Source organism: Tympanuchus pallidicinctus, unplaced genomic scaffold (genome assembly GCF_026119805.1).
Source record: "Tympanuchus pallidicinctus isolate F22 unplaced genomic scaffold, pur_lepc_1.0 scaffold3, whole genome shotgun sequence".
NCBI classification, from domain to species: Eukaryota; Metazoa; Chordata; class Aves; order Galliformes; family Phasianidae; genus Tympanuchus; species Tympanuchus pallidicinctus.
In genome coordinates, this window is record NW_026294747.1 from 27,015,774 (window position 1) to 27,034,045 (window position 18,272).

The window sequence follows — 18,272 nt, forward strand, 5'->3', positions numbered from 1 at the left end:
AAACAGAAGCCCACAGTTTCACATATCTTTAAATAATGAGGTGGGGAGTGCAGTGTGCCAAGACAGGACAGCTAAGGAATGTGGCTGAGAAGACAGAAAGGGATAAGCACAGGTGAGAAACTGCCCCCTTTGAAACAGTGCTTTGTTTTTCAGGAGTCTCATCTGAATCCATCTCCAGCTCCCTGGTCTCTGTGCTGCTCCAAGTTTCCAAGGCACAAGGAAATTTGTTTCAACTCCAAATAACAATACATTCAATAGGAACAGGTACAGTCTCTCCTCATTCTGGAAAATAATATAGGAGTTTTCAAGCTCCTTGAACTTAGTCCTCACTACTAAAAATAAAAAGCCTACTAACAAATCAAACAAATTTTTGCCTACTTTTTGGTGTATTCCACCAAAACTGCCATTTTCTTTCTTAAGGGCAAATCAGTAGACCCTGCCTTGATAGATGCTGGTTGGCCTCATGCGACAATCTGACATGGGAGGAATTGCATCAGTTCTCAAAGTAGGTGGCTTAAAAGCAGACTCCTTGTTAACGTACCTAGCAAGATCCCATGTGCCTAGCAAGGAAACATGAGTATACTTCTGCGAGCAACCACTACCCCTGATCATTAGGAAAGTCATGTAGGAAAATGGTATCACTTCTTAGATGAGTACTGGAAGGAGCTTCGGTGGGGTTTTCTCACTTTTTGTTTTCCTCTCCTGTAAGTGGGGGGAAAAAAATGAGATAAAGCAGACAAACAACAGAACCTGAGTCCTGATAATACACCTAATTTAACCACATTCCACCTCACTGTGCAAAGTTTTGGAGATGAACTACATTGTCACGCCCCACCTGAAAGTACACAGGCTTCCTTTGGGGTGGCTGGCATATTCGCTGCTTCATCTTGCAGGAGTATGTACAGTCATACATCTTGCAAGCTATTTCTCTCTTTGATAAACTCTGAAGTTTGGACACCACGTGAATTGGAAAAAAAAAGGAAGGTAAATACCACCACTCTTGTTTTCAAAGCTCTTTTACACTTACAACCCTGTCTTCTAAGAGCTTCAAACAGCAGAAAGCTCACATAAGATGCTTGCATGATGCCTGAGTACCAGAGCTGAATAGAACAGGTCATGTGGAGTTGGCTCCCATTCAACAAGCAAGATTTTGAAATAAACAGCTACTATTATTTTTTTTTTTAAACTAGGCACACACAAACCTGTCTTCAGCTGCTAACCTTAATGTATTACTCATTCTTCCTCTTCAATAACGTCATGTTCAAAACCCCTGTGACTACAGAATATTTACTTGAGGCTGCTACTGCAGCTTTCTCTAGAGCTGTTTATTTTTCCATGCATGAGCTCATTACATCACTCTGTGGTTTTCTTAAAGGTTGTCAGAGTAAGCTGGATATAGGCTGGAATCTCTTGCTAATCAAAACCAAATCACTAAGTAGCACAAATGAATTTGGAGATAACCCAACTTTGGAAATGAGGAACAACCATGGATTCTTCAGTGGAGATGGGGTGCTCCCAAACAGGCTACCATCAGATTCATCTACTTGGAAGCTAGATTAACTATCAAGTGCTTCCCTGGAGTAAAAACTATTAAAAAAAAAATCATTTGGATTGTTCCAGGCTGGAGTTTATTGAGAGGAGGAGTACAAGTTTGAAACTTAAGAAGTAGTATGAAAAGGTAATCCTACCCATCCTGGTTGGGGAATGGCCAATGCAAAGATCCCATCTGTATCTCTTCCTGTCCTGGCAGCATTAAATATAAATGACACATTACAAAGGCAAATGCTAAATAATAGGCTTAGTTTGGGGGTTGTGTGTGTGTGTGTGTGTGTGTGTGTGTGTGTGCGCATGGGTGCACACACTTGGAAAAGGTGGAAATCAATTCAAACCAAACAAACATCAAAATATTTTTGTCATCCTGCCACAGCAAACAAAATATTGTGTTGATTTAGACGTTCTCTTTACCTTAAAAAATTAAAAAAAAAAATTAAAAAAATGCATTATGGGTTTTTAAGATTCACAAAAAAAAGCAAAAGGCTTAATTAGTAAATGTACAAACAGTTTTTCTCCTACTTAACAGTCTAGATGTTACAGCATGTTCACATTTTTATTCCTGCCTTTGGCTGAGAGTATTTCAACCTGCATCTCACCCCACTAAGAAAGAGATCTAGTCATCATTCGGAAGGTGGACTGGGATAAAAGCATTAGCAATCCCTCTTAACAATGTTCTGTCTAACACAGAAAAATTCACTGGCAAAACATCTGGAGACATATGGTATCTCAGTCAAGTACTCTGATCTCTAGCTTAATTAATATTTACGCATATTACACAAAATGTAAATGCTCCAAAACAAAGGCTGTTTCTGGAGAACCTCTCCTTCTCATCCACACTAAATGGAAAGCAGAACACTTGGATTTCAAATACAGCTCGTGTGAGATACAGACTGTACATGTAATATACGTATTTTCTTTTAGAAGGAAGCAGAGGAGTCGCTAATTCTGCAATGCTCAACAATCTGCTGGCTGGTTCATCCTGAAGGGATGCAGGAAATTCCAACTCAGACTGCTTTCACTTCTGCTATCTCAGTAACAAGAAAGTCCTATCCACCTCTACTACCAAGATGAATACAACAAATTCTGCAAATCTTCCCAACTTCCTCACTTCCATCAGGTACACAGCCACACAGATGTTAATAGATACAAGGCCGAGACACAGTACAAGGACCAAAGCCTTGCTAGGAGGTGCTATTAACAACAATGTTGGGAGTACTGCTGCTCTGCTCCCTTTTCTTTGGGACAGCTGAAGTATTGAAGAAAATGTTTCCATCTCCTCAGCCTTTTCTTCCTTGCTCCTCCTTTTCTTCCCTTATACATACCCAGAAACACACCACAGACTCTAGCTAAAGGCAGCTGAAAATATCGCTAAAATGGATGGTTAGGCAAGTGATTTACTCAAAGGTTTATTCTAGAAGCCTTCACTGAAACACAGAATTAACCAGAAAGAGAATGACAGCAAATTATAGAGACTACTTATCTCAATACAGCAATTCTTACATTCTCCTCTCAGTCAGTATAGTCATGGCACTAGCTTTCCAAGATGTTCAATGGTAGTGCTGATCAGAAATCAGAAGTGTGTCGAGCATTTATATTTCAAGCTGCTAAAGAACAAAAGCAGTTAAAAACATCCCCTAATTTTGCATGGCCATTCCGTAACAGCTAACCATCTTCGTCCAAGAGAAATTTGAAGATATTAGAAAAAATATTCTAAATAATAATACCTCTTACTGGCCCTTTGCTATTTGATCCCACCAATCCTATATTGTCTTTTAGCATACAGGACAATGGCCAAGAATGAAAGGTACCAGAGGGAAGACTAGGTTAATTGGCTGAAAGAAAGACTAAAATACCTCACAGCTCTTATCAGCTACTCCGTAGTCCCATTTTGATGAGGCAGCATTTCTTGATATCAGTAACTCATTGTAAGAAACAGAGATGACTGCATGGCCTGGTGTGGAAACTTGGGTCTAAAACTGGCAGCTCAGACTCTTAATGAGATCCTACAGCAAATGAGTGCCTGTTAGGGCCATAAGAAAGGCTGAGTCAGATGAACCACACATCTCCTTTTAGCATGCTGCAGAAACCACCTGTTATGGAAATCTTGAATTTTCCAGAAGACCATTTATTTTTGATTTGTAGCTTGTACCCACAATGATCTTGCTTGAATACCAGAAATGACATCATTACTAATTGGAAAAAAAAATTTGGAAAATGGGTAAGTTCACAAAATGAACTCGTTCACAAACAGAACTCCAGCTTACATGAGACAGCTTCCTCAGGAAACACTTGAACAACATAAAAAGTAGCCTACTTTGACTCTGCCACGCCAAAGGGTGGGAGACAGGCTCTTGAGTAAAAGATGCTCCCACTCTTGGGTCAGTTTGTAACCTACCAGAACCCGTATCTGGGAAATCTTATTTTCATCACAGCTACCGGTTTGCTGCATAACAAGGAAAGCTGATCCTCAAGATAGGTAGGACCCATTACACAGGATTTTTATATTAAGTTTTTACCTTCAATTACATTGTGAATAGAATGGTTGTGCAGGTAGCTGACAAAACACAAGCTGCTTTTACTCTCCAGTGAAAAACATCCCTAGAGAAGACCGTAAATTCTACTACATCATCTGAAGCTTTTGGATGGTAAGTTCCTACACAGACTACCCTACTGCAAAGACAGGAGGTGAGGCACAGAAGACTTTCTAAAACTGGGGTCTGGGGCAACACTGGGTCTCTTCCTGAAAAGAGCTCTTCTCCATGCTGCAGCAAGACAACCATGGTCTGGTCTTGCTTTCACTCTGCAATGGAGAACAGGGAGGGTAAAGGAATTATAGAGGGCCATGAACTCTCCTGGCTAATTCGGAAATACCGTGTGACCAGCTACTTCAAGTCAGCATAGTTTAACTGTTCTGGAGACTAAAATTATTTGAATAATTGTTCTAGTAAGACATCGCTTTGTAGAATACATGCAATAGCAATAGCTCCCACTGAAACCCCAGAGCAAACTCATGGCTTCTTAAGCCAATTTTCTTCTTCATGTACCTTTCATCTTCTCACATTCTTCCACATTAGTTAAAACATATCAGACAGAAACCATACTTACTCTCACTCTCCTACTTAATTCTCCTTCGAGTTTCTTGTGATTTCAGTTACTTCACACAGTTACATGCTCATTTCCAATCTCAAGTTTTACAGTTTAGCTTCGTATCTTGCTGTTTTCCTCTTTCTCCATCCCACTCATACTTTTTTTTTTTTTTTTTTTTTTTTTTTGCTTGGATCTTCTCTCATCCTCTCTACTGCCCATAAAAATCCAACAATTTATTACGCCCAGACATAGGTAACTTACTTTCTCCTATGAAATAATGCAACAATTTTTCTAGTAAAAAATACCCCCTGCAGAGAAGAATCTCGAAGTTGCAAGACGACCCTCAATGGTATTTTCTCATCTGCCTAGATCAAATCCATAGCACAGATCTCAAAGACAAACACCAATTTGCAAGTCCATGAGAAACTGCTGAACAGCAAGTAAAACAAAAGTTGAAAACTGGCTGGGATAAATTTTCAGATGAAGAAATTAGAGGTTCCCTAGATTCTGGCAAGGGAAACAAACACCCCTTGTGGCACATCTACAGTGGCCTTCTGGACACAAAAAATGCATGCTGTCTGAAATTATTTCATAGCCTGCCCTTCAAGTCCTGCAATGCAGATTCAGTCATATAGGTTACAATGAAAAAAGAATGAAACAAGGAAAGAACATAAGAAATGGCAGTCTAGTTTAAAAAAAATAATAATAATAAAGAAAAATAAAAAGAAAAATTAAAAAAAAAAAAAGTTTAAGATTGAGCATTACCTGAATTCCTTATACTGGAGCTGTTCAGTTTGGAATCTTTGATGACTAAGTGCTTAATCCACAGGGTGGGTGCTGTGATTTCTGAAAGAGAAAAAATAACTGCCTTAAAGAAACTGCAGCAACTGGTGAGTACACATGGTCATTATCTGTGAGGACAACATGTTTGCTACACTCATGACTTAAATGATGCATTGTCTCTGTAGACATCAGCTAACCCCCTCGTGAAGCTTCCCACCACATAAAAGCCAGTATTTGTAAATATGCCACAAGGTTATCTCATTATCTTCACCTTCCAAAGAGTGCCTCACTACTGGGAAAACATTATTGTCTCCTTCCAGCTCCCATTTCTTAGCCAAATTCTCAAGTCTATAGCCTTTCTCTTCAATACTTAGTTAAGTTGTGTCTATGTCATATACTGTTTTCCACCGAAGTGTATATGAAATCCAAATAAAAAAAAACCTCGACCCAGACTTTAAAAAGTCAGATTTTAATGGTTTTAACAGTTCAAGCATAATTGACCACAGTTTTGTCAGATCCCTAAAACAAGCAACAACAAAACACAAATAGAAAAAAAAAAAAAAAAAAGAGAAAAAAATTTTTTTTTGAAAGGCTTCAAGGGAAATTTGTTAAAGAAATAAGCTCTGGTTTTTAAAAAGTCTTCTAATGAACTACAACCAAGATACCAAAACAAATTTGTGATAAAAGTGCTTAAGAGTTCCTCCTCTGCAGTGTCACAATCAATTTCAGAGCACAGCAGAACCTGCCTTAATCAACACCTTATGGAAATGACAAAACAACAGTATACAGCAAAGCAGTACTTGGTACCATAGAGTTCCTAAACTGACATTTTCAGCATCCAACATTTTCCAGTTTCCACAAGAGCATGCTTTACACACTAGATCCTGGAGTTTGTCTTAAGAAGTTCCTCTAAGAAGTTTTTACAAGAGCTTTCCTGCTGTTTTTGACATTTACATGGATCTGCTCAGCAAGGGAGAAACTGGCTGACAACAGGAGAAACTGATTACACATTAAAAGTGCACAAAGGAAAAATGAAATTTTGCCCTGCCTATATGTTTTCAGTTACACTGGACTGTAAATATTATTGTAATCATGCTAAGGGCATTTTTTTATAAGACGATACAGGTTGAACATTGATAGATATCCCAGCAGTAGCAGAATTTTGCTTAACAAAGACTGCCTTATCTGCAAGTTTCAATATACTGTTGTATTATCAGTTGTTACGTGCTCCTATAAAATACATATACCCACATATTTTTGGATTTTATATTTTTTGATAGCCACATCAAATAAAACATTGGACGAAGGGGTAGGAAAGGCAGAAGGGCAAAGTCACAAAAGGCCATAAAGCAAAGTGCTGGATCCAAACTCCCAAATTTGTGATGAAAGTTAGCTCTGGCTCTGCACTACATCTACGTCTACAGATGAAAAGGAAGGGATAACTGAATTTAAGGGATGACAAAAAATGGGTCAGGGCCTATAGAGACACAGTAATGTATATATTTAAGTGAGGCTGACAGCTGCAGGAAAAGGAATCACTAGTAAAGAGAAAAAGGAAAAGTAAGCAAACCCTTTGGGATCTATGATAAAAATGTATGTTCAATCCAGTTAACCCGGATAGTTTTTGGGCTACAGAGAAGCAATCTAGATTAATTACTCCTCTGAACAACAGATCTGTGGAAAGAGTAGATTCCTATTGTGTTAAGAGGTAAAATTTCTGAAAAGATAAGGTACTCAAAAAGGCTATTCTTTAGGAAATGAATATAATTTGCATGTTAAAAATAAAGCAAGGTTGGATGTAAAGAAAATTGGGCCTATGAGTACTAGAGGAATTTTAAAATTGTTGTATGGGTTGGTTTTTTTCTTAATTATTTTATTTATAACTAAAGCAAGGGCCACTAAAACATTTTTTTGTAGAGAAGTATTTTGCCCTAAGAGGATAATCACTATAAAATCATTGAGATCTGTACAGTAATGCAGTTAAAAAAATTTCTGAAGAGATGGCTGCTTTATTATTGAAATCTTGGACAGAAAAGTTTAAGTCATCTGATCTGCACTGTTTGTAGCTCCGGCACCGCTCTCTTACACCCTTTGGAATAAGGGTAGGGAGTGAGTGGGGAACTTACTTTGTCAAAAACTTGAATACCCATAATCCTCTAAGGTAGGTGAAAGCATAAAAAAGGTAAGTCTTCATCTAAGAGATGCTGAACTCCAATAGGTAGTACAAGTTTCAGGAGCAGCTGAGCATATTTAATGCCTTTTGAAATAAGTCATTCTCCAGTTGCTTGAGGTAGGCATTAAAAAACAGAACATGGAAAGAAATTCACATTTTTATTGTCCATTCATCTTTTGTTAACAGGTCTACTCTGGTTGCCTGACACTGAATAAAGTTCAGAAACCCAAAAGATATTTCAACCCCAAATACACAGGAATTGAAGAAGATTTGGACACTAACTCCTTTGAACATCTACACAGAGTCCAGACCTGGTAGGTGAATGTTCTAAGCTTTTCTGTCATCTGACGCTTGCATCTGACACCAAGTACACGTCGTTCCTCATAAGAGCTACCTAAGATACCGGGTGACAAATCTGGTGCAGCACTGTGATGTGGTTGCTCAGAGCGAAAAGCCTGTTCAGCAAATCATGCTGAGATCTCCAGTTCACCTTCTGCTCAAGACAGGATCATCTATGGGATCAGACCACGCTGCTCAGAGCTTTATCAAACTGGCTTGGAACGGAAGGGCAGATCACACTGTCTCTCTGGGAGACCTGCTCCACTGCTAAAAGTTTTTCCATATATTCAGTCTGAATACGTTTTTTCGGTTTTTGACTCCCATCTTCTTATCATGCATTACTGTGCAGAGCCTGCCTCTGTCTTTTAGTTAGCCTTCTTGTAGGTACTGAAAGGCTCCTATAAGGTCAGCCTCAAGCCTTCTATTCTGTAGCATTCTAACACTCTTCCTGATTTAAGAAATCAATGCAAAAGTTTTGGATTGAAAATACTTTTCATAAAAGATAGCACAAAGTGTTTTCAGATGTTGCCTGTCACCGTAAGGACCAGAAAAGGTCTGCACACTGCAATATTTCTCAATAACTTTGCCCAGTTCTATTTAAAATGACCAAAATATAGAGTTGCTTCTAGAAGGATTTTCTGAACAGGCTGTTTTAACCAGCTTAGCTCACTCCTGCGTTTTACAAGTGCATTCTCTCCTTTGAATACCTATGGCACTCCCTCACGGGAAAATTTAAAGACCAAAAGCATGCTGTGATTGCAGACAGCAATTTAATAGAACATCAACTTGCTGCCAGAAGGAACTTTCCTTTGATATAAACAAGAGACAGTTAACTAGGCTTTACTCTCCACTGTTTATTTGAGAATGCTTTTTGTCGCAAAGACTTTGTTTTGTTTCATAAAGCTCATAAGAAGATTCTTACATACATATGATTTCTAGAAATGACAGGACTACAGTACCTTGGTATTAAATAAGCTTGTTCCAGCAACATCACACATCCCATTCCTACCTTCCATTTGCTCAAGAAGGTAGCAAGTATCACTCTTGCTCACTCTTGCTCAGAAGTTTCCAATTCTGCCTTTAATCCAGTTTAAAATCCAGTAAACAGGTCACATAATGGCCTAGACTTGAGCCTCAACTGCTAATAGGCCCATTAATTACCCAAGGACCAGTACCTCTGTTGGTAAATATTTGTTTGTACATTTAAAAAGCTTGATGACAGCCATTTTATCTTTGTTTCAAGGCTTCCAATGGACTGAAGTCCGATATTTTGAGACAATATAATTACAAAACTAGCCTATTTGAGAAAGAAGCTGCCTTGGTGGTCTATGAATTAAGAAGACCCAGGACACTGACTTCATTTGCTCAGATAGTATGCAAATCAATGAAAGTAATTACTAAAAAAAGGAATCTCTCAGCAATTTTCTTCCAAATCAGTGTGCAAAAGCTGTGGTTTAGCACTGTCCTCCCTGTAGTTATGCTGTAATGCACGGCAGAGGTTACAAAACTTGCAGCATCAAGAGGGTGAAGAGAGCAAGGGGAAAGGACAACCTAAAGGAAGTTCCCATTTCTGACTCAATAGACATTTTTTAGCCATGACACCTTTTCCTCCAAGGTTATCCCAGGAATTTGTTCAACTACTGTTATTGTTGGATTCCAGGGGGGAAAAAAAGGATGTAAAAGGATTAGGGAGAATGCCTGAGGTCCCAAGAGCACTGTGAAATTTGGATAACTTATGAGATTCACTGGCTTTTCTGCTTTGCAGGATAAACAAATTGTTCAAGTCATAAACCCTAGGGAAAAGAACAAGGGAAGTATCTTTTTTCACTGTTTTTTGTTGTTGTTGTTTCGTTATGTTTTTCTTTTTCTTAAAGAAAAGATGTTCTTACCTTCTCCATCAAAAATGGGCTGGGTTTCCATGGTAGGCGTTGGCTTCGACCCATCATCTGAATTGAGAGTTAAAAAGAACCGAAAAGAAACTACCATTATTGAGGTAAATACTATCTACTCTCCAGTACTGTTGAATGTTTGGGATTTGTACATGGCCCGGCCAAGTCCAGAAGAGAGAGAAGACAGAAAGAACAAAACAAAATCTGAGTTTATGCTATCAGCAGTAACATTTTACATAGCAAGCATGCACAGACTACCCTTAGAAGCCTCCCTCCCCTCCCTAGCCCTCCACAACCACCAGTACGAATCACCTAGTAGTTCTATTTGCTGCAGTGACCAGGCAATCCATTATGGTTTAAGTGGCTACATCTCACATAAGTCATTCCTTGTGACAGCAGAGGACTAGGGATTGCTGCCCTGTTGTGCCTTTCTCATTATTCTATTTGTTCAAAAGAAAAACTATTCTTCTGATACTTACCTGTGCAGAACCAGGCACCAGTTTTCATTGCAGAGCTGTTAGAAAGGGATGGTCAATAGCAAATCTCGTTTTCTTACAGTATCAAGGTGTTCTCTAATAGCAATGCTGTGGCAGTGCCTTCTAATTGAAAAACTGTGGAGAAAACTTCTGTGCAAGAATGCTCCATGTCTTCTGACCACAGGTCTTTCATAATTAAAATCTTCAACCAACATAGATTCCATAGGAAACATAAGTCACAAAATGTAGAGACAGACTACAGGAAAAAGTGTTCAGCTTACACTCAGTTTGGTCCAATAAGACTGACTATCCATTACATCAACAGAAACAGCTTGAATTCATTGGATGCTCATAGGGATCTGAATTTCAAAACCCAGCCTGGATCATTATTACACAGCCCTTGAACAATGGAGAGCACCAAGTGAACATTCCCACAACCAAATGTTTTGGCTAAGCAGGCACAAACTGTATAGGAAAGTGTTTTGTTACACTGCAAGATCAAAATATAGAATATTGTCCAGATATAAACTAAGAAGAAGGTAATCAGTCTAGAATTGCTTTTGGTGGAGGTTTTTTATGTTTATTTTTCTTTCTTTCTTTCTTTCTTTCTTTTTTTCTTTCAGAAAACAGTGGCTTTAAAAAAAAAACACAATTTGTAACAACCATTTTCTCATGTATTGTGGACAAAGATGACACTAGGCATCAGGAAAGTGGGCAACAATCTACAGCACAAATCATTTGGGAAGAGGAGACCACGCCAGAGAAGACAAGTTACCACCACCTTTAAGGTTGTATCAGATGCACAGGACAGAAGTCATCTGAGGGAAAGGCATACAGGACAACTCCTGTAGCAAGAACTGCTCTCTGGCTTCCCTGCATTGGTTGTGATTACACCAAAGAATCAAAAGACCACAGAAGGGAAGGGGATGGGCCAAGATGGAAAACAGGATGGCCTGTAGATCATTTTTCAATCAAAATCGGCATCTGCAGTTTTATAAAGGGAGTAGAAGATTGAAAACATCTTCCTCACAGCATTAACTTTATGTATTTCTACATAAAGCCATCTAATTCACAGAAAGCAAAAGTGTGCTGGTAATTCCATTTCAGCCTTTGAGATCTACTAAAGAAATGAACAAAAGAAAATCTTTAAGAAAACCTTTAAGTAATTTTCCCTCTCAGTTTTTGGGTTTTTTTTTTTTTGTTTGTTTTTGTTTTTTGGTGTGGTTTTTTTTTTTTTTTTGTTTTTTTTTTCCCCCCTATGCTTGCAGTTAAGCATTAAAACAATTTGGGAGAGAAAATACTTACCATTTTTCAGTTAACTCCTGTTTTGATTCTCCCTGTTATTGGGTATTACCAGTAACATAGACAAGCAGTAATTTTGATTCAATGTTTAAGCAAGTGATCTCTTGGAATAACTCCCTGATTTTTTATTAAGTTACAAAAAAGAACATCTTGCCTTTTAAAGGAATCTTCGGATAAAAGTACATAGCTGATCTTCACTTCTTTTTTTTTTTTTTGCCAGAATAGGCTGCTCGGCTCACACAAGGTGCCTCAGAAGCCACAGTGATTGCTTTTTATGTATTTAGGGTAACACTTAATGATGTAATGAAGAAGTAAACAATATGTTATCATGGAATCACAGAATGGCTTGGGTTGAAAGACACCTTAATGATCATCCAGCTTGCCCAGGGCCCATTCAACCTGGCCTTGAATACCTTCAGGGATGGGCATGCACAGCTTCCCTGGGCAGTAGTGCCAGGGCCTCATTGCCCTCTGAGTAAATAATTTCCTAATAATATCTGACCTAAATCTACCCTCTTTTAGTTTAAAGTCATTATCCCTTGTCCCATCACACAATAGGCTTTACCTACTCAACCTAAAACTACAAAAGATACTCATAAAGCAACTGAAAGGCAAATAATTCATAAGTTACGTAAAATAAGAAGAGGCCTGGCATAAAGAAATTACCAGTATGATAATAAGTTAATTCCTATTGTTTGCATGAATGCTTCTGCAGCAAATAAGGAGCCAACAATGGAAAAAAAATTAGATGTGGATCTGAGCCACAGCACTTTTTATCCAAACCCTTATGTGAACTTTGGCAGAACTCAGGATGCTTCAGGTTCAGGGGATTTCTTTATGGCTCATCTTTCTGTCTTTACCTGTGTGTGCGTGAAATTGGGAAACTCAGAGAATAAGAATTCTGCACTTTTTTTTTTTTTTTTTTTTTTTTAACAAAGACATCCATTAAGCTATTAAAGGGTATTAAACATTGACAGAACAAATGCAGAAAACAGACAAAAATACCAAACTAACCTTTGAGCTGTGTTGGTTTTTTGCTTGTTTGGTTTGTTTTTAATGATCATCTCACTACACTTTAGGAAAAACATGACCATTTCCTCACTCAGTTACCAAGGCCAAGTTGCCACTAAAACTATTATTGAAGCAGCACCCAGAACATTGTTAAACATTTTGCAAATAGAGGGAAGCAAAATTATTCCCCTGTTCAAGTACACAGTTCTTTCATCAAACACACAAGAAAGAAGTGCAATAGACAAGAGCTCTGTAATTACATCCACCATATTTCAAAAATCAAAAGCTGGGGATATTTCTGATTTTTTTTTTCCAAAGGTCATGAAATAGCCACATTAAAAACAAACAAACAAACAAAAAAACCAACATATGCACTTTATTAAAAATATCCTGCTCAATTTTCAGCTGGCAGCTTGTTAACTCTGAGACTACCAGGCCTATTTCTTAAAGTGGGCAACTCTCAGTAAGTCTCTGTTAAAAACTGGTTTATGACAAAAATTTTCACTGCCATTCCCTTTGGGCAGAAGAACAACCCTAACACTTGTCCACTCTCATATGATTACACATCCCTCTTAATACACCATTCATAAACCTAAACATCTGTTCCACTGGCCTATTTGCTCCTGGTAAACACGAAACAAGTTCTATTTCGCATACCTAGAACTTTGAACAAATAGCTTGTACTACTCAGACAAGCATTTCAAAAGGGAATAGAAAAGCCAATCTATTTTAGAGACCTAGAATCTCTTGTGATATTACGAGATGTACAGTACATGGTTACTTTGGAGCCAAAGGTCAGGAATTATGTTCATCAGGTGTGACCTATTCCTTTCTTCAGAAAACACTCAAATTCCACACTTCTAATAAAATGATGTGGACCTACAATAGTTGCCTATGCAGAGCTTGTCAAAAATAGGGGAGATCAATGAGGTCAAGTGAGTGCTTCCTAATCTCCCTAGATGGCAGTGCTTCCAGATAAGGAACAAGGTACGACAGAATCAAAGATAAAATCAGATGCAGAGTATTAAACAACATTTTTTTTTAAATAAAATTACATGTAGAATATTCTCAGAGCCCTGATGAAGAGTATCCTTTTCTTCCACATTTTACAACCCAGTACAAAAATCCACTTTTGTTTTCCAGACAATCACTGCCTACAGACAGCATTATTCAACAGAACACCTCTTATGGGACAGGATATGAAAGCCACAGAACTCCTTTCCCAGCAAGCCTCCATATTCCAAGTTTTTGCAATCTGCAAAAACTGAAAATTTGACTCAATTGGTACCAAACTAAAAATGGTGTTTTTACCTTATCTCTGTCTAGAGCAAAACAGACAGGTCCAATATCCTTTTCCAAGTCACTTTCACGTTAAGATACCATGGCCATAAGGCAGAAGATCACTTGCACTACCATAAGACAGAAGTTCACGAGCTTACAACCAGCTTACTTTGTGTTAACTCAACAATAACTCAAGCCAGTGACAACTACCTGCATGTCCAGATACACTGCTAGTGGGCAGGAACTCCTAATGGTGTCAGATTCTTCTCTCTTTTACCCTTGTTCTTGTTGAATATCTAGCAAGCATCCATATCTAGAATTACTGCAGTGTATGCTGGGGCTGAGAGATGAGGGGACTCAGTTCAAGTACCAGATGACTGTTAAAGTGACCCTTATACTCTGAACTACGGACACTGAGAACATGAGCAACTTAAGTTATGGCAGGAGAAAAGTAAACTCCCTGACATAGGAAGAGCATAAACTACTATGGAAAAATGAGAAGTAACTACCCACTGCTCCAGTTCACTGCTTTTGCCAGAAGCATCACCTAATGGAAGCTGGACAAAGGGGAAAAGACAACTGAATAATTCTTCTATATCACATCCCCTACCCAGGAAAATACTCATTGTAAAAGTCACCTGTATACTTGCATCACCATGCTAATGGATTAAAATCTGTTCTCTTTCTAAGCAATCTCACATCTTTAGTAGATCACCTCTTTTACCCTCACTGGCATCCATGAGACACTCTGCTCACTTAACTCATTTTAAAGAGTGCTAGCGTGTTTATAGGGTCAATTGTCCCCTCGTACAAAATCTAGTCTTTTCATAGGTCTACAGCTTGAACAGCGAAGGTAGTAAGAGTATGGCAACTTTAAATGCTCTGTGCTAGGAGGGGGCAAGCCCGTTTTCAGTCTCCAGTGATTTCTCCACAGATCACAACCCATTCTGATGTGCCATTGCAGAACATAGCTGAAGCCAAATAGGCAACTTAGAGCACAACAGAAACTGTGTTTAGACTGTACAGGAGTTCTGTACAAAAATACATGTCCCTTCCAGTATTAATCTGGTAGAGCAAGTTGTTGCCTTAATGATAGCCCTTTCCTACACCAAGTGAAGCAGTTTCAGCAATTTGTAATTAATCTGATAGCCAACACAACTTTTATGCACAGACAGATTTTGCCAATATAAATGCATAAAGTTAACATTCGTGCCAAAAAATGTGAAATTCTTACAATCCAGCCAAATCAAGATAATTTCTTGCCAAGTAGCTCAAACAGAAATGCAGCAGAGCAGAGAGACCTCCCTGACAAGTTTTCACACCCTTTCCACTTCTATGCATGTAGATTCCACAGCTGTTAGGAAAAAAAAAACAACTTTCAAAACCAGATTAGTGAAAGTGAGTTCTCACTCTTCACTGTCTTCATTTTAAGAAGGGAGCAACAGTATGTTCAGTTCAAGTGTAACAACCCACAGATGCTTGGAGACAGAACGTGAAAAAGTTTTGCTTGTTTTTAAAGGTGAAAATATACCCAACAGAAAGGCCTTAAGGAGCTCTAACTACACAGGCTGATTAGCACAGTCACTGCAGTGATTTTTCCCTCCCTATATCAGCAATTATGTTTGCTGTACCAATGCAGGCTGCTCCTGCACTGCGCACTGCAGGCAGCACCCAGCCAGGACTAGGAGCCTTCCAGGGCGCCTTCTGGAAGCCATTAGTTCCCCCCCCCACCCCCTCCTCACATCTCCCTTGCAGGTGCGTCAACATGAAAAAAGCCACTCAGGCCCCAAGGACTTTGTGGTCCAATGCATTTGTGGTCGGTGCATTTGTATGGCAGTACCATTCTTTGCACTGCCTGTCCCACGCACAGACAGCTGGAAGCAACTCTGACCCCCATGACACAATTCAAAGCCTCCTCTGTTTGGCTTTTTGATTCCTGATTGACACATTCACTGCCAGGCGAGATAAATGCTGCTGAGAGGACAATGTTCATCTGCTCCGACTATTCTTGTGAAGGACTTTTTTAGAATAATAAACAAAAAACATCGGTGCACTTAAGTGTCTGAATAGAGCTGGAGATAGACAGAGAGCAACTGGAGTGCTTTACAGAGGCTGGCAAGTCGATTGAAGAGTTAATTGTCTGGGTGTACAATGAGTTTATTCTGACTGCAAACAAAGAGCTCTCTCTTCCTGCTCCTGGTCCTTCAAAAGAAAACGTGTCAAAAAGGTCTGCAGCAGCACCCTGTGTGAACAGTGCTGCTCTGGTCTCTGGGATTCTGTGCTTTAAAACTGCAGAATCCTGAGATTCAGATAGTATCTCTGTAAAATGTCGTGTTATTATTTACTGCCTGACTTCTCAAGCTACTCCTATAGTAATTAGCCAAAATAAACCTGCCCTCTTCTTATTCTTTACAGCTTTCAGCAATCAGCTCCCTTTGAAAAATAAAGGCACAGCGAAAAACTACCTTTCAGACCCAATGCTGGGGACACTTTCCCCAGGATGAGATCCAGTTTGATATTATTTGAATTGCTCCATTTAATACGACTCCAATTTAACAAAGCAAGTTGCCCTATGTCTTATACTTGGGAAGATACAGAACCCCAATCCACATCTGGACCTGCATTTCAGAGCTTGCACTATAATAGGTCAAATCAACACAATGTCCAAACACACCCCCTGCCTCTGGGAAAGTTCAGATCCAGATTCAGATTTGAACTCTGCAGGTTGAACCAAGCCCTATGGTAATTACCACTTAAATACCTGACTCATATAAGTTATGCAAACCTTTCTGGTGAGGAAAAAAAGTATCTTTCTATTACTGCTGCACAGAGAACAATGCAGAAATGAAAACTAAGCCCTTATACTTTACTATTTTGATGACAGAGCTTCTACAGATTTTAGTGCCAGTGTGGAGAAAGGCATAAATGTTGTTCTAGGAAAAAGCAGCATCCATAAAAGCTTAGATAATTAAGCTTTCTGGTGATGTTAAGTTTGCTACAGTACTTGTAGAAAGTTGTTATTTTAACCAGTTACAGAAATGTAGCATTTCAAAACATGTTTTTCCCCAGGTATATGGGCACGCTACCAAGAAAAAGACAAAGCGAGAACTTGAAAATAATTACAGCTAGTATTCAGAGTACTTATCTAATTCAAACTAGAGTCTCACACCTTGCTCCCCCCTTTCCCAAACAAAGGTTCCAACTATAATGCTATTAACTTGGCAGTAAAGCAAGGAGCTTCAAGTTTGTGTGATCTCCATTTTATTCTAACTTGTCAGTAATAAATGAACTTTGAAGCCAGAGAAATAAGATTTCTTGTTTTCACTTTTAGAACAATTTTACTTTTAACAAACAATTTTAGAACATAAAAATAGTGCAACATGCAAGCTGTGAGTCCATCCTCACCAGTCACCTGAGCACAGTCAAACAATGCTAATTTTATTACCTGCTGAGGAATGAAGCCCCAGCTCAGTTTCCAGACTCTGCTTCTGTCATCTGGGAAGTTTTCAGACAAACTGCCTGTTGTAGCAGACTGAGATTTCGCAGCTTCTAGCAACATTCTTAACAGATAAAGGTAAGAGAACCTGCAACCACCACTGAGCATGGCTGCTCTTCTTTTACAGCAGCATTAATTTCAGTGGTGTAAGCTTAAGTACAACATTTAGGAAAGCTATCACATTACTTTCAAATCAAAAGAAGTCACGAAGGGTACAGAAAGAGGCTCCCTATGGAAGCAAAGAAGAGTTTTCATTCTGCTATGCACCCATCTATCCTTCGAAAGTCTGAAGTTATCTCCCTACTGATACCCATATCTAAGAAAAAATGGAGGAAGAGCTAAAAGACCCAAGGGAACTAGATAGTTTATGGAACTGGTCATCATGCACAGCAATAAAAAATGTCCATTACCGAAAATTGTGACTACCCGAAGAGTTGTGGCCTTTTTCCTAATGGACAATGACAGCTTGCAGTGAGAACCAACTGATGGCCTTCACCGATCATAAAAAAGCCTTCCTGTGACAAGTGCAATACACAGCCATAAATCCAGCACTTCCCTTCCTCCTCTCCCACTACCCCAGTGGAATATTTTTCCTGGAGAAAAAGATCAAGGTAATGAAGAGGAGAGAAAGGACTAACTTCAGGGAGATAAATGATTGAAAGTAAGGAGAACTGCTATAATAAACAGTGAATAAAGGAGAACTAGTCCTTGCATCGATGTAACAAAAATTTAACCCAAGCACACATCAATATAGGTTATGACAAAATTATTTGGGAAAGCTCATGTCAATCTGCAGAGGGGATGTTAGGTATTCTTGTCCCAAAAAGGAATACTGCCCATAGTAACAAAGAGAGAAAAGGAATTAAGTCAGGAAGAGGCAG

General features: G+C 38.8%; 1 protein-coding gene across 4 annotated transcripts in view; it reads right to left on the minus strand.

Annotated features, from left to right (window-relative positions):
• Nucleotides 1–18,272, minus strand: part of SMOC1 (SPARC related modular calcium binding 1) — a 124,214-nt gene that overhangs the window by 35,291 nt on the left and 70,651 nt on the right. For 3 of the 4 annotated variants that reach the window (XM_052693660.1, XM_052693661.1, XM_052693659.1), the window contains exons 6-7: nucleotides 9,826–9,915; nucleotides 5,407–5,487 (exon numbers count right to left, since the gene is read on the minus strand). In XM_052693660.1, coding sequence (XP_052549620.1) covers nucleotides 5,407–5,487; nucleotides 9,826–9,915 — 171 coding nt within the window. The remainder of the gene's footprint in view (nucleotides 1–5,406; nucleotides 5,488–9,825; nucleotides 9,916–18,272) is intronic. The other variant, XM_052693662.1, reaches the window with a different exon arrangement.